This window comes from Macrotis lagotis, chromosome 2, assembly GCF_037893015.1.
Source record: "Macrotis lagotis isolate mMagLag1 chromosome 2, bilby.v1.9.chrom.fasta, whole genome shotgun sequence".
Lineage (NCBI taxonomy): Eukaryota > Metazoa > Chordata > Mammalia > Peramelemorphia > Peramelidae > Macrotis > Macrotis lagotis.
Genome location: NC_133659.1, coordinates 336,860,809 through 336,876,295, shown reverse-complemented (window position 1 = coordinate 336,876,295; position 15,487 = coordinate 336,860,809). Strand labels below are relative to the sequence as shown.

The 15,487-nt window shown below is 62.4% G+C and overlaps 1 protein-coding gene across 2 annotated transcripts in view; it reads right to left on the bottom strand.

Moving 5' to 3' along the window:
* SBF1 (SET binding factor 1) overlaps positions 1 to 14,831 on the bottom strand; it is a 33,873-nt gene extending 19,042 nt beyond the window's left edge. For both annotated transcript variants that reach the window (XM_074227171.1, XM_074227172.1), the window contains exons 1-15: positions 14,716 to 14,831; positions 4,100 to 4,185; positions 3,555 to 3,692; positions 3,307 to 3,441; positions 3,097 to 3,207; positions 2,428 to 2,533; positions 2,076 to 2,208; positions 1,867 to 1,975; positions 1,388 to 1,501; positions 1,183 to 1,260; positions 974 to 1,087; positions 762 to 890; positions 584 to 682; positions 290 to 494; positions 94 to 206 (exon numbers count right to left, since the gene is read on the bottom strand). In XM_074227171.1, coding sequence (XP_074083272.1) covers positions 94 to 206; positions 290 to 494; positions 584 to 682; positions 762 to 890; positions 974 to 1,087; positions 1,183 to 1,260; positions 1,388 to 1,501; positions 1,867 to 1,975; positions 2,076 to 2,208; positions 2,428 to 2,533; positions 3,097 to 3,207; positions 3,307 to 3,441; positions 3,555 to 3,692; positions 4,100 to 4,185; positions 14,716 to 14,773 — 1,728 coding nt within the window. In that variant the 5' untranslated portion in view covers positions 14,774 to 14,831. The remainder of the gene's footprint in view (positions 1 to 93; positions 207 to 289; positions 495 to 583; positions 683 to 761; positions 891 to 973; positions 1,088 to 1,182; positions 1,261 to 1,387; positions 1,502 to 1,866; positions 1,976 to 2,075; positions 2,209 to 2,427; positions 2,534 to 3,096; positions 3,208 to 3,306; positions 3,442 to 3,554; positions 3,693 to 4,099; positions 4,186 to 14,715) is intronic.
* Positions 14,832 to 15,487: the final 656 nt, after the last annotated feature.

Sequence of the window (15,487 nt, the reverse complement as noted above, 5' to 3'; positions counted from 1 at the left end):
GGCAGGAGGTGATGAGGCCTGGCACTCCCTGGTGCCCTCTCAGGCCTGACCGGCCCCCTTCATCACCACCCTCCAGTCACCGCCCCCCCTTACCTTCTTGGCCTCCAACATTTTCCCTTCAAATACATAGGAGATGCAGTTTCGGACGACTTCAAGCCGCCGGGCACTGTTGGCGTGGACCACGCCGTTGCGCTCCACAATGGCAGCTGAGAAGCGAGTGGTGTCAGTGACATCTAGCTGCCCAGTCTGAACCCACACCCTCACCCCAGACCCAGCACAGGGGCCTCACCCATGGGGGGCCCCGAGGGCACGGTGGCCTTCTTCTCAGCCCGCACGGCAGGCGGTGCACCCTGCAGCTTGGCGGTGGCCTGGTCGATGATCCACTGGACAGTGCTCTCGTCCAGGCGTGGAAAGGGACGTGGAGCCCGCCTCAGGTGGCTGCCCTCCCCTGGCCTCTGAACTTTGTGCATTGAAACAGCGGGGTATGGGTTCTCCTGGCGGGAAGACAGGGCAAGGGTCAGCCCTGGGGTTGTCTCCTGAGGCCAGGCCGGGCCCCTCCCCCAACCACCTCCATAAGCCCTACATTCTTGTACAGCTGCTCTGCCAGCTCCTTCACATGGCGCAGGACACGGTGCGGCTGGTTCTCGTCAGCCCGCATCCTCTTCACCTCATTGGCCACCAGCTGAGGAGAGGGAGGAGAGCGGGAAGAAGGGGGGACCCAGTGGAGAGACAGCCCCCCACCAGTCCGTGGTGGCCCATACCTCATCAAACAGGTCGGTGGTCCGATAGGGGACGCCCCGTTCAGACACGAAGCCGGCAAAGGCCATGCCCTCCAGTACCTTCAGCAGAAAGTCGTCCTCCACCAGGCCCCGCTGGCCCAGGAATGCAGCCTGTGGGATGGGGCACAAGATTAGGAGCTCCGGCTGTGGCCCCAGGGGTCAGGGGTCGCTGGCCCGCAGGGCCCAGGGCTCACCTTGTGGAAGCGGATCACAGGTTCAGGGTGAATGCGCACAATGTGCAGACACCAGCGGTAGCCTTGGAGCAGCTGAGCAAAGAGACGCAGGAAGACTGCCCGGAGCTCCTTGTCCTATGGGGAACGAAGCCTGAACTTTGGCATGGGGACCCAGGGGCACCCTGTGTGGCCTCCCTTCCTCCCACTGTGCCCCCCACATTCTGAGGTACCTGCATTTTTAAGGATGAGGTGGAGGTGGCTGGGGGTGGGAAGGCCAGGTCGGCAAGTTCAAGCTCAGGGTCGAGGACCTGCAGAGACACACAGAGGGTCTGGAATGGGGGACCCTCCGCTGTATTTGGAACATGGTGGCAGATTCTGAGTGCCCAGGACCCCCTCTCCCCTGACCTGCCCTTGCTCCCAGTGGACCCCACTCACCATGCAGAGGGCGCTGTGGGTCTGGCTATGCAGAGGCTCTGGCAGGGGCGGGATGTGCACACACTCTGGGACGGTGACAGTCCCCCCATCCAAGTCAGCGATGATGACATCGAGCTGGGAGCAGAAGAAGCAGGGTCTGGGTTCAGGGAGACAGGCTTGGCCTGCAGCCCCACTGAGGGGAGCCCTGTGGGCTGGGAAGCCCAGGGGAGGGCACAGGCAGGAAAGGAGGACAATGGCTGGGGGGAAGAGCCAGCCGAGGGCCTCCAGATTACATTCTTCACCCTGGGGGGCTGCTGCTAGGGGCTCCCTTTGGGAGATGAGGAAGCCAAAGCAGGCAGGTGAAGTGGCTCAACCAGGATAGCACAGACAGCCACTGTCTGCGGCCAGACCCGGCACTGGCTACTGGGTTAGGAGGATGGAAGGCCGGGATGGCAGGTGGCGGGGAGGGGAGGGGGCTGTGATGCTCAAAATCTCCTCACCAGCTCCTGGGTCTCTGCCTGAAACAGGGAGTTGACGCCAATGATGAAAGGTGTGGGGGTGCTGAGGACCTCCAGGAGCTGAGCGGGCAGGATGGGCACGTAGGTGAAGCTGCAAAGGTTGGGAGGCATCAGAAGAGGTCCTGGAGCTGGGGGAGGTGGGAGAGGACCCCTCCCAGAGACGAGAGGGGAGGAAGCCAAGGATCTGGTACCTGTATCGGAGGGGGAAGAGGAGGGCGAGCAGGCCCCGGCAAGCATCGGTGAGCCGCTGGTAACTGCGCGACAGGAAGAGGATCTTGTGCTCAGTGAGGGCAGCACAAAACAAGGCCAACACATTGGTGATACCTGGGAGCAGAGGGGAGGCTCAGACCATGTCTCAGAAAGCCAGTCCACTCTGAGGGCCCCCCATGAACATGTGGACCCCAAGTGGGGAGAAATCCCCTGGTCTTCAGGGGCTGGGTGGGCTTTTCCTCAGTCTCCCTCTCTGGAGCATGCATCCTCCTCTGCCCCTGTGGCTGATCTACCCCATGGACCACTGTGATACCGTCTGTTCCTGGGCCTCACCCAGCTGGCGGAAGAGCATGGCCACGCTACAGCAGCTGACGGGCAGGGAGTCTGTGAGGGGCGTCTGGATCACCTGCCGGTCGCCGGCCCCCAGGGAGATGGTCCTCTGAAAAGAGCAATGGGTTCGGCCTTAGCTTCCAGGGTTCCCCTGGACTGGCACACTTCTCTGACCCCTCCCGATTCTAGCTTCTCTCCCAGGGCTTATGCCCTGTGGCTGCCATGGGCCAAGCCTAGCATTTCCTGCCCAGCCTGGAGAGAGGGACTGGAATCCCCCCCCAGGCTGTTTCAGGGGACGCGGGCAGGTACAGGGGCCCTGGGGCAGGGGGTTAGTGGTCCATACCGCTCCTTCCTCCATAGAGTCCGGCTGCGCAGGACAGACAGAGAGACACAGTTAGAGACACACGACCAATCAGATAATGGGGCAAGGAAAGAGCCACCCCAAACGGAAGGGCAGACAGAGGTGCCCAGGAACTGAGAGGACAGACAGACAGGTGCCCAGAGACTAAGAGGACAGAGAGAAGCCTGGAAGCAAAAGGGACAAAGACAGACCCAGGACATCAGAGGCCGGATGTGACCCCCAGCCAGGGAGGGGAGAGACTGACGGCGACGCTGCAGCAAAGAAGCAGGGAGGGGAGCCTCTCCTCCCGACCTCCCTGAGGCCGGGCCCACCTGGGAGCCCCCAGTGATGGGGATGGTACACGTAAGCAGATTGCCAATGACGTTCTCCAGGGACACGCTCAGGCCCTCCACATGGATCGTATAGATGAGACCGAGGCTGTTCTGCAGATAAGGAGGGGCCAGGAGCCAAGGTTAGGGGCGGGGGGGATGGGAATCTTTGACACATGGGGCCCGGGCCACCCTGACAGCCTCCCCGCTCACCCGGAACACGTCGGCATGGTCCAGCCGGGACACCAGCACCAGGGTCTTTGGGGCAAACAGCTGGGTGGGGGGAACGAGGGCTGATGGGGAAGGCCTCTCCCCAGCCTCCTCTTCCTCTCCACTGCATGTTGGTGCCTGGGGGCAGGAATGAGGGTGAGTCCAGGTTATTCCTTCCCCTCCTCCCTTGGCCACCAGGCCTCCGCTCCGACCCACTCCCTGACCCGCAACCACCCCAACTGAGGCCTGACCTGGGAGGGCTCCACTGGCTCCCAGAAGGTTAGGCAGGCACAGTAATGCCGCTCTGAGTTGATGTCAGTGAGGACGGCAATGAAGAAGGTTGGCGGGTTCCGCTCAGGGCACAGCTGCCACCCGCTCGGCTGGCAGAACTGGAAGGGAGGGAGGAATCAGCAGTCATCAGGCCCCCTGGGGGTCCCTGCCAGCTGCGGGTACAGGGTGCGGCAGCAGTACCCCCTCACCTCTCTGAGGACCTATGGAGACACTAAACAGAGCAGGGCCATGCCTGCAGACAGGCTCCAGCGTGGCCCTAATGAGGGGCTCCCTGCTGACAAGGGCATCAGCAAAGTGAAGGGAGCAGGAACTGGGCCCAAGCCTGGCCTCCCCACCCAGATCAGCCCACCCTGCTCCGACAGTCCCAGGCCTCAGATCCCGGGAAGCAGGCCCAGGGTTGGCCTCGGTGCCATGTCCTACAGAGTGAGGCCATGGCAGATGGGAATCTGGATGCCCCCTCAAGTCACAGCTCTGACTCAGGGGTGTGACCCCCCCCCCCACTTACCAGCTCAATTCCTTGGGGAAACGGGTTATCTTCCCAGTCTTTCTCCGGGAAACGCTGGAGGATCTGCCCATGGCCTTCCCCACTCCCTGTGGGCACAAGAGGCTGGAAATCAGAGGCACAGACCCATCTGGACCATCCTCTGCCCCTGGCCAGCCCGAGAAGCCCTCCCAGAGCCAAGGTCTCCATTGTCATGCCCCTTCTGTTCCTGCGGAGCCTCAAAAGGAACCAGCTGAGGAGGGCACTGATGGGTGAATGTGCCTGTGGCTGCTGGAGGGCCCCCTGGGAACATGAGAGAGGAGCTGTTCTCAGTACCCTGATACACACAGGCAACCGTGGTTGTTCAGCAGGAGGCTACAAAGGAAGACGAGAGACCCTGCACCAATGGGGAGCTCTGGAACACTTGGAGAGGCCTACGGCTTTGTACAACTGGGATCTGGGAGGGAGGAATCCCCATTTTACAGATGAGGAAACTGAGGGAGTGAATTGGGAGAGGCTCCCTGGAGAAGGTAGGATTTGAGAGGAGGGCAGAGTCAGGAGGGGTTGGTGTCCTGGGACTGAAGAATGGGTAGTGGGCAAGATGATGGAAGGAGACTGGAAAGGGAGGAGGGCACTGAATGAACACCAAAGAGCAGCCTGTGTGTTTGCTGCGGAAGGCCAGAGGGAGCCCCAGAAGCTTACTGATGGGGGGAGGGGGCAGAGCATGCAACACAGCTGGTCCCACTGGAGAATGGGGTGGGGAGAGACTGGAGGCAGGTAGAGGGAGCAAGGGCCCACCCCAAGTAACTGGGAGGAGGGTCATCCCCTTCACAGAAATGGGAAAGTGAGAAAGGAGCGAGGGCTGGGGCTATGGGGAGTCTAAGATGTCCCAGACACACCCGGTTCCAACCAACCAAGGGGCAGGTGGAGAGCCAAGACTGGCAGTGACCACACCGCGCCGCCTCGTCCACGCCACCCCTCAGGCCACAGGAGGCCTGGCTCAGCTCTTGGCACCTCCCCCGGGCAGCTCCCAAACCCACAATTTCCACCCAAAATAGTCACACGTGGAGCCAGCAAAGCAGAAGGCAGCCCCCTCTCAGGCCACCCAAGGACACCCGAGAAAAGCCCAGATCCTAAAACCTTTTCTCTTCTATGTGGGCATCAGGGGCCTGAGAAGGGCCAACAACAGGCCTCTGCCAGCCTTAGCCACCACTATTGCCTCCAGCCGTGGAGTGGTTCAGCTGTAGCCCTAACCCCGCCCCACTGCCTGAACTTCCCTAGGGCACTCGGGATGGCTCTGCCTGGCATCAGGAGCAGCGGGCAGGCATACACTAGGGAATGCTTTTCTGTCCCCAGATGTCCACATACGTCACCCGGGCTTGCCCAGGATGAGGGTGGTAGGCAGAAAGAGGCCAGCCCTCTTGAAGACTTTTCTCAAGAAGAGAGCTGGCAGAAGGAACGTGTTCCTCCTTTGCCCTAGAAGGAGAGCGCCCCATGCCCACCAAAGTCCAAAATTCCCTAGTGCCAAGCTGGGAGGAAGAGGGATAAGTCGGGGGCAGAGATACACTGGTTTCTTTGTAGCAGCAGCCAGGCTGGCTGGCATGCCAGGCAGAGGAAACCCTGCCCGAGCCAGCCACCGGGCATGGGCCACCCTCGGGCGTGTGGCTGGCTCAGTCAGAACCCAAGCTCAGACTCCAGTACAACAGTTCTTGCCATGCCCCAACGTCCTCCTGGAGAGCCCGGCCACCTCGGAGGGGTCCATGGGTCAGCTTCTGACAGAAGCAGTGGGCCCTAGAATCACGGGTCCCATCCCCCTAGCCCATATTATATCAAGTTGCCTTTTCTTTCAACCTAGCTGTATATGTGGGCTGGGGGGCACCTCCTGTACTGCTCTCCTCCACTCCACTGCTGTCCTGGGACAGCCCCGAGATGCAGACACATTTGGAGGATGGCCGAGGCCCAAAGGGTAGGGTCTGCCACCTGAAGACCCCCTGCAGCAGGTGGGCAGTGAGGATCCCCCATGGGTCCCAGCACGGGCAGAAAGTGGGAGAGGGCAGCCCCGGGCGCTGGCTCAGGAGGGAGGCCCTCGCCCACTGCCCCCCCCCCACCCCCCAGTCTCCGACCTGCTGTAGGCAGAGCAAAGTCAGCTTCCTGGGCCGCTCCCCAACACACCCTAAAAAAGGTGTCCTTGGGGAAAAGGAAGTCACAAAGAGGCTGAGGGACCGAAGCTGGGCGTCCTCTCCCACCCCTCAGGCCCCCCACTCTGGGTTCCTTCCAAGGCTCCCCCCCAACTCAACCCAATGGCTTCCCAGGATTCCTGGGCCATGCCCCAGAGGGGCCCCCACCCCATGGAGAAAAGCCAGTCCTCTTAAGATGGGGGGATCTAGAGGCCGGCTCCTGATAGCTGAGAAACCACCCCCCAAGAGAGAATCAGAGATTGCACTTCTGGGAAAATGCCCGGGCTGGAGGAGGGGACCCCGAGGCCACTGGGGCCTAGAGCTATCTGATGGGAACTCAGGCAAAGAAGACAGGATGGACTCTGGGCCTTGGACACTTCTGGGCTCTGTGACCCTGGGCCAGTCACTTCACTTGTCTGCCATCACGGACCTCCCAGAAGGAGGAGGGGCTCGGATGAGAGGAGGCACATCAAACCCTGCCTGGGCTCCCTGCTGACCGGGTGACCCTGGCCAGGCCACTCAGCACTCAGTGACGCCAGGCTGGTGAGGGAGAAGTAAAGCGTTCCTTCCACATGGAGTCACTGCGCACAGCCAGCCCTGGGGAGGGCAGAGCCCCTCCAGATGCCCAGAGGAACCGGGCCTGGTCGAGGTGACCAGCAGGCAGAGGGGCTGCCGGCACATCTTACGCATGCTGCCCGAGGAGGGGGCCACATTGGCCAGGACTGCAGACGGGAGCCCAGGGGCCCCGAGGCCTGACTATATAAGGGCAGCGAGGGCTCAGAAGGCTGATCTCAAAACCTCAGCTTCCTGCTCCCCTCTTCCTCCCTGTCTTACCACCAGCTGCCCAGGGAGGGGGGAGGAGGCTGCGGGCCCAGCCTCCCCCACAAGGCCCCTCATTGGGTGTCCAGGCGTGTCCGACCTGGCATGAGCCCAGCCACTCTCATGTACCAACGCCATCCGTGGGGAGTTCTTGGCAAAGTCCCGGAGGAGGTTGCCATTCCTTTCTCCAGGGAATGAGGCAAACGAAGTTCAGGGACTTGTCCAGGGTCCCACAGCTCTGTAGCATCTGAGTCTTCCCGACTCCAGGCCCGGCACCTCTCAGCTTCCTCCACCCATGACCATGAGAGGGGCCCCATAAGTGGGTCTGAGGGAAGCCTCGGGTGGACCCTCCACACCTCTGCTTCTAGCCTACGTGGCAGTCCTTTGCACCAATGGGCTCGGCGTGGAGTTCTGGAGCCACCCCAGCTCCTGCTCCTGTCATGGCCTGGGCAAGGCCTCCCTGAGCCCTGAGCCAGCCCAGGTGAGGGAGGCCAGAAGCCCCGGTGGAATAGCTCGGGGACCACCCAGGGTCAAACTTGTGGCATGGGAGGAGCCGAACTCAGGTCTGAGCCAGGAGAGGAGGCCAGAGTAGGAGGAGGCCGCCATCCTCTGGGCTGGCTGATAGTTCCCATGGCGCGTGGGGAGGGCTGCCCGGGAAGAGGCCCGAGCCCCAGGGAGCCCAGGCACGCTGAGGACAAAGTCTATGGCTAAGGTTTCCCTGAGCCTGCGGGCCCCTTGTGCAGTCCCTCCTGGGATCCAGGGAGACACCACCAACACCTCCAATTTACAGAGGAGGAACCTGAGGCAGACAGAGGGGAAGTGATTTGCTCAGGGTCACCCTGCTAGAAAGTGTCAGAGACTGACCGCTTCTCGGATGGGCCCTGCCAGACCCCCTTCTCCTGCCCAAGGCTCCATCCTCTCTCTAGGCCGATGCCCCCCACTCTCCCTGACCCTCAGTCCTACATCACTACTCATTGGGTAGGGTCACTTCAAGGTCCAGAGATGGCTCCATTCAACACAGCCCCAAGAGACCCATGTCACTTGGCAGGTCCCCACTCAGAGCCCCCCACTTGCCTTCCTGAGCTGTGTGCGCAGAGATGGGGCCTCTCCCCCCTTCCCCACACCCAGATGCCCCTGTCATGCCTCGCCAGGTCTCCCTGTGGGGCGGTAGCCCAGAGGATCTTCCCCAAGGGCTCTCTCTGGCCTCCCGTCATCACACCTTTGCACTCCCCAGGTCAGGAGGTCCTTTCCACCTCAACTCCCCCAGAGAGGTTTCTGCCCTTTTTTCGAGGCAGATGATGCCACCACTGCTCTGAAAAGCCCCTTTTCGCTGACCATAGGGGAGGCAGCTACCAGGTTGGAGAAGGGGCCAGCCATCCCCACCAGCTGTCACCCACAGGGCAGGCACCAGATGGTGAACATCACCACCATCTCTCCAGACAGCCCAGAACCCTGAACCCAAGAGTCTTGAGGACAGCCAGGCTCCCCAGTCTTCCTTAGGAAATGCGCCTGGGGTCTGCAATCCCAGGGGGTGAGGACCAGACAGATCAGCAGCGGATGAGAACTAGATGAAAGGAGAAGCTGGGACCCTCGGCTCTGCTGCTACCCTGAAGGCCCACTGATCTCTGCCCGGGGCCATGGCCCAAAGCACCTACGGAATGCCTCCTTCCCTCATGCCTGTCATCTGACCAGACAATTCTTCCTTCCACTGGATCTCAATCTCTGTCCTCTTGTATCTCTAGCAGTGGGCCACCTTCCAATTTGTAATCCACCCTGCTGAGGGCTGGGGGGGGGGGAGGACTGGAGATAATCGCCCCCCAGCCATGAGGGCCAAGCCCATCAGGGGTCCAGGGCAGTGGAGGCAGCAGAGTCGGTCCTGATGGCGGCAGCTGTCCCCCAACCAGCTCAGAAAACGCTAAGGGAACAGGGGCCTGGCTGGGCCCCCAGCTTGACCCACACCCCATCCCTGCCCAGGACTCTGTGGAGGTTCCTTTCTGAGGAAGGCTCCGGGGACACAGGACAGCAGAGGTTAGGGAAAGGCAGCAGCCAGCTGCTTCCTGGTTGTCCAAACCCACCCTCAGAGCCAAGCATGGGGAAAGCGAAGGCAAGGCGGGAGCACTGCTGCTGGCGAGCGGGGCCTGGGCCAGGCACGGAGGGGAGGGACGTGGATTCCCCATGAAGGCAGTGTGGGATGGACCCAGAAACTGGAAATCTCTGGGGGGGAGCAGGGTGGGGAGCTTTCCTTGGAGCAGCTCTTCACTTCCAGGGCAGCTCCAAGGCCGGAAAGAGAATGGGAACGGGCCACCAGCCAAAGGGCCGAGCCAGAGCCCCTCCCTGCCCAGCTGGACGCTCGAAGCTTGGCCCATCTGGCCCTGCAGAACGAGCTGAGGACACAGGGACCACCCAGGCCAGGCAGACTGGACCAGTTTCCCCTCCAAAGGGCCAATAATCTCCACCAAACCTCTCTTCTGATGGGAAGCCTCTTCCCTGCCTCTGGAGGAGGCCCACTCAAGGCAGCCTCCACCATGGACCGCCACTTGACAACTTCTCCTGTGGGTTCCAGGGTTTGCTTGTGGGGGCCTAACCTCTTCCCTCCTGTGGGAGCCTACCTTCTTTTGCCCTTCCACCACTCCTAGACACACGTCACCAGGCCCACTGCTCTTCTTCCCTTCCCCAAGCTCCAACAGAAGGCCTGCCTTCCATTTCCATATGGCCTGATCTTAAAGCCCTCCCTCATTCCAGATGCCATTCTCTGGCCCGAACTTCAGGGGGGGAGACCTTCCCACTGCTGTCTTGGGGGGCTGTGTGACAAGGAGGCCTCACAATGACAGTTCTTGCCAAGGCCCATCAAAGCCCCCGGCTCACTGATAGTTGGGCAGTGTGCTAGTTCCTCCTCCCCCACCTTGTGCATGCAATGGGGCCTATTTTCACCCCAAGTGCAAGACTGTTAATACTTCAGTTTACAGTGCACCCCCTCTCCTGGTGTCATCTAGTGTTTCTTCTAATCATTAATTCTAATGGATAGGAACGGGAAGGAAACAAGCCAGAACCAAGGCTAGATCCCAGGATTCTCCACTACAGGCCTATTTCTTCCACGTCACCTTGGACCACTGAGGACAACATGGGGGATCCTGACCGTTCATCCAGCCAGTTCTGAACCCAGCTAACTGTTCTACTGTCTCGTCCACAAATGCCATCAAACCCTTGGCTCAAATTGAGGTAGCTGATGTCTACGACAATCCCCTGAATCCCAGGTCTGCCCAGAGAGGTAGCTTCCTCCACCCAAGTTCCACTGGCCCAGCCCATTCCCTCCCCAAAGTTCCCCCCCCCCCCCCAACCCCAGCACAATCCAGTCTTTGGAAGCAGAGGATGTGAGAGTTAGAAAGAGAAGTGAGCCTGCCCCCCCCCCCCTTCCTTCCATAAAATCAAACTTGATTTCCCCGGAGCCTTCCCTCACTAGTCCCTGGGAGGAGATTGAATCTGCCCCTTCAGACATTTCAAGCCAGATTACATCTCTGCTAAGTGTCTCCATGAATTTCTCATCATCTTACAAGTCCCAGGCAGATAGCATCTCCTACCGGAAGCTTCCCTGCCTCTGCCCCCACGCCCTTCCCTGCCACTTTGTAATTGCTCCACATCCAACAGGTGCTCGGTAAATGAAGCGAGCCCCAGCCAGGCTCCCCTCCCCACCCTGGAGCTTGGCAATCAGAGATCAATGTGATCGGGCCAGGGCCCAGGACAGCCTCATCCCTCAGGGACCTCCCTCATGGGGCTCGGCCAGGTGCTCTCCCCAGCCCACCTCTGAGACACCCCCGGAAGGGAGGGGACCCCGGGGGCTCAGGCTCTGCCGGAAATATGCAGCCTGGCTTCCTGCCTGTCTCTCACTTCTCTCCCCTGGCCCCTGCAGTCTGTTCCCCACACCAAACCATTCCTCTCCTTGGCTAGACCCCTCCTTCCCCTCCCCACTCTGGCCACCTCGATGACCACACGGAGCTTCTCCCCGAGGACTGGGAGAGGGCAGGGAGACCCAGAGAGGCCATCTCTAGTCAGGCCTTCGTTTTATTGATGACGAAGAGCGGCCGACACAATCGGAACCCGGGGTTCGGCAGGCTGCAGCCCGGGGGGCCTGGTCTCGGCAGACCTGGGGAATTCAATCTGGGCTCCCCCCGACCCCCAGCAGGGTGCAGACGGGTGTCCCCAGCGCTTCATCTCAGGCCGGACAGTACGTGGGTGGGGCAGCTCCCAGCACCCCCGCAGAGAGACGACTGCTCTAACCAGTAGGACCATGAGTCACCGGGTGGGGTCCTGCGGACCGGGGCAGAGCTGGGCAGAGCTGGGCCAGCCCCCTCCAAGAGGCAGGTAGAGGAGCTGCCCTTCCCCTCCCAGCCAGCACGTGGAGCCGGATGTGAGGCCGCGTCACAGTCACACACACTCACAGAGTCATGCGGAGGCAGACACACACAGACGCACACATTCAACACACGTCTGGGAGGGCCCTGGCTTCTGTGGCCCCAGAGCAGAGCCGGGCCAGGCAGGGCCAGGCCAGGCAGGGCCGGGCCACGCAGGGCCCGGGCCTGCACTTCCCGGCCTCCATCCTCAGCCTCTCCCCTCGGAGCCCAGGCTGAAGCCAAGGAAAGGCCAAGGAAAATACAAACAACTACATCACGGTGCTGGCAGGCCCCCAGAGGCAGTGCCAGGCTCTGCTGCCCCTGCAGGCCCGGCTGGGGCCGGGGCAGAAGAGAGCCCGGCACGACAGCCTCTCCCTCCAGCTGCTGCACCGGGGGACCGGGCACTCCACCAGAGTGCCCCCCGAAGACCTGCCGGGGCGGGGGAGGATCCAGAACAGCCCCAACCTGCTCCCGAGAGAGGGCGGAAGCATGGGTGGGGACCACAGATGTGGCCCAGGAATGTGGCCCAGCTCATCCAAGGGCAGGGTTGAAACCAAGGCCAAGCCTTGGGCAGCAAAGGGTGCCTTGGCTGGGGTGGGGGGTGGGGAAGGCAGCTTCCCTTGCCACTGGGAATTGGGGAGATGGAATTTGGTCCAGTGAGCCCCTAGCTGTGCTAGTCTCAAAAAAGATCTCTCTCCCTAGAAAGGGACCCAATCACACTGGGAGTTACTCCAGGAAAGCGCACCATATGAAACCAACCCGCCCCCCCCAAAACACAGAGAGCTAAAGGTGCCCCCCACTCCCCAGCTGAAGCTGGGCGCCTGGGCCCACCAGTCTTAGCCGTCTGTCCAGAAACTTAGCCATAGAGTTAAAACAGGGCTGCCCCCGCTCCCCACCAGGCAGGAGGAGAAATCTCTCCTGGACCAGCCAGCCCAGAGCCAGAGCGCTGCCCCGGGCATCTGGAGCCAAGCCCACCCAAGCAGAGCCCAAAGGTTCGACTTCTTCTGCCTGCCCAGGTCTCTTCTCCCCTAAGCCCAGGGCCCCAAACCTGAGAAGAAGCCCAGGCTCTGCCCTCAGGGAGCACAAGACCCAGGAGTAGGGGAGACACGCAGGGGCGAGCTCCTGGGGGGCAGACGATGGGCACGCCGGCGCCCCAGTGACCAAGGCCAAGGCTGCAGCTTCTGGGGGTCAGATTGAATCTGCCCTTTGAGAGTGAGGATGGCTCCCGGGGGCTCTTTCATCCGTGCCCCCTCCAGTCCAAGGAGCCCTGCTCCTCTGCTGCCAAAGCAGGCCCTGGGCAGGAAGTAGGGGGAGGGTCTCTGCCTCGAGCACTGCAGAACCTGGAAGAGGGAGGTCACCAGCCCCCACGCCCGGGTCAGGGGTGGCAGCCCTGGACCAAACGCCTGTTCCCAGGGAGCCCGGCCCCTTCCCTCGCCTTCCTCCATCCATTTTTCGAGGCTGAAGTCAAGACCCACTTTCTCTGGGAAAACTTCCCAGGATGCTCCAACTCCCACACTCCCTCCTCTGACCTCCTCCGGCCCTTACGCTTGGGGACGTCCAAGGCCTGGCATCCACTCGCCCACCCTGACCACCTCTAGGAATGAAGTGGGCGGGAGCATCTCCCTATTATTCCACAGGTGGGGGCCAGGGGGAGGCATTCAAGGTCATGGGGGGGTAGAGGGGAAGCTGCACTCCCAACCCACCTCTCCCCAGTCCCAACGGCGGCTTCTCCAAGCTCCCCAGGGGCGGCCAGACTTCACCCGGGCACCCCCAAGGTCCTGCCAGTCCACTTAGAGGGGCAGCTGCGAATGCCTCCCCCCTTTCCCCAGAATGACCTCGTCTATGCTTTTTTATATATTTATCTGTCTGCATGTGCACCCCCCCTCCCTTCTTTTTTTCCAGAGGGCTCTGGGTTCAAGTGCTACCTCTGTCACAGGTTGGCTGGGCACATACCACCCTGGCAAAGGAGCTTCTCTCCAGGCCCTAGCCATCTCCCCGCCAACCACCCCCAGCAACTACATGGGGGTGCAGGGTGACATCATCTACGGTTAAGGGGAGCAGAGTAGCCGGTTTGGGAAATCAGGGTACCACTTGTAGGTGAGGCTTGTTTGGGGGTTCAGGGTAATACCTGCAGCTGAGAGGGACAGGATAGTTGGTTTGGGGGTACAGAGTGAAATCTTGAGCTGAGGGGCAAAGCAGCTGGTTTTGGGGCTCACAATGACTTCTGCAGCTGGTTTGAGGGTACAGAGGAACATCTGCACCTGAGAGGGGCGGGGCAGTTAGTTGTGGGGTACATGATGACATGTGCAACAGAGAGGAGCAGAGCAGCTGGCTTGGGGGGTGCATGGTGACATCTGCAGCTGAGAGGGACGAGCAGCTGGTTTGGGAGTACAGAGTGAAATCTGTAGCTGAGGGAGAAAGGCAGCTGGTTTGGGGGTGCAGGGTGACATCTGCAGTGGAGGGGGTAGGGTGGTTAGTTTGGGGTACAAGTGACCTGTGCAGCTGAGAGGGGCAGGGCGGCTAGTTTGGGGCTAGAGGGTGACATCTGCAGCTGAGAGGGCCAAGGTGGCTGGTTTGGGGGTACAAGTGACCCATGTAGCTGAGAGGGGCAGGGTGGCTGTTTTGGGGGTGCAGGGTGACATCTGCAGCTGAGGGGGGCATGGTGGCTGTTTTGGGGTGCAAATGACCCGTGCAGTTGAGAAGGGCAGGGCGGCTGTTTGGGGGCACAGGGTGACATCTGCAGCGGAGGGGGCAGGGTAGCTGGTTTGGGGGTACAGGTGACATCTGCAGCTGAGAGGGGTAGGGTGGCTGGTTTTGGGGTACAGGGTGACATCTGCAGCTGAGAGGGGCAAAGTGGCTGCTCTGGGGGTGCAAGTGACCCATGCAGCTGGGAGGGGCAGGGTGGCTGGTTTTGGGGTGCAGGGTGACATCTGCAGCTGGGAGGGGCAAAGTGGCTGCTCTGGGGGTGCAAGTGACCCATGCAGCTGGGAGGGGCAGGGTGGCTGGTTTTGGGGTGCAGGGTGACATCTGCGGTTGAGGGGCAGGGCGGCTGGTTTTGGGGTGCAGGGTGACATCTGCAGCTGGGAGGGGCAAAGTGGCTGCTCTGGGGGTGCAAGTGACCCATGCAGCTGGGAGGGGCAGGGCGGCCGGCTTGGGGGCGCAGGGCGACGTCCCGGCGGGGCGCGCGGGGGTGGAAGCCCGGGGGGCCCTGAACGCCGCGCCCGCCCCCGCCCCCCGCCCCGCGGCCCCCACTCACCGGCGCGCGGCCCGGGCCCGAAGGCCACCAGCACGAAGTAGTCGGCGAGCCGGGCCATGGCGGCGGGCGGACGGGCGAGGCGGCGGCTGCGCGCTCACGGCCCGGGCCCGGCCCCTCGGCCCCGGCCCCGGCCCCGGCCCCGGCCCCGGCCCCGGCCGCGCTCCCCGGCCCCGGCGGAGGATGAGGCTCCGGCGGCTCCTGCCGCCATCTTCCCCCGGTCCCTCCCTCCCGGCGTGCGAGCGCGCGCCCGCGGCAACGTCGGCGTGCCCTGCCGGGCACGCGCACGCGCACGCCCCCCGCCCCCTCGCCTCCGTCTCCCGCCGGCCCGGGAGCCAGTGGGGCGGCCGGGGCGGCCCGGGGGGGCGTGGCTGCGGGCGAGGACCCGGCCCTCCGGACCCGGGAGCCAATGGGTGGCCGGGGCGGCCCGGGGGGCGTGGTCCCGGCCGAGGACGCGCCCGCCCAGCCCGGGAGCCAATGGGGATGGCCGGGCCCGAGGGGGCGTGTCCAGGGCGGGGAGCCGCCCCTCCCGCCTCTTCTTCGGCAGCCCCTCCTCCTCCCGCTGGGCCCGGGGCTGCCGCGACCCTCTGCGCCCCTCCCCCACTCCCAGCTGGACCACCGCTCCGGCCGTGGACGGACACACAGACACGCACACGGACACGCAGACACGCACACGGACACGCAGACACATAGATACACACACACAGACACACACAGACACACATTCAGACACACAGATACATAGACACACACAGACACGCACACGGACACGCAG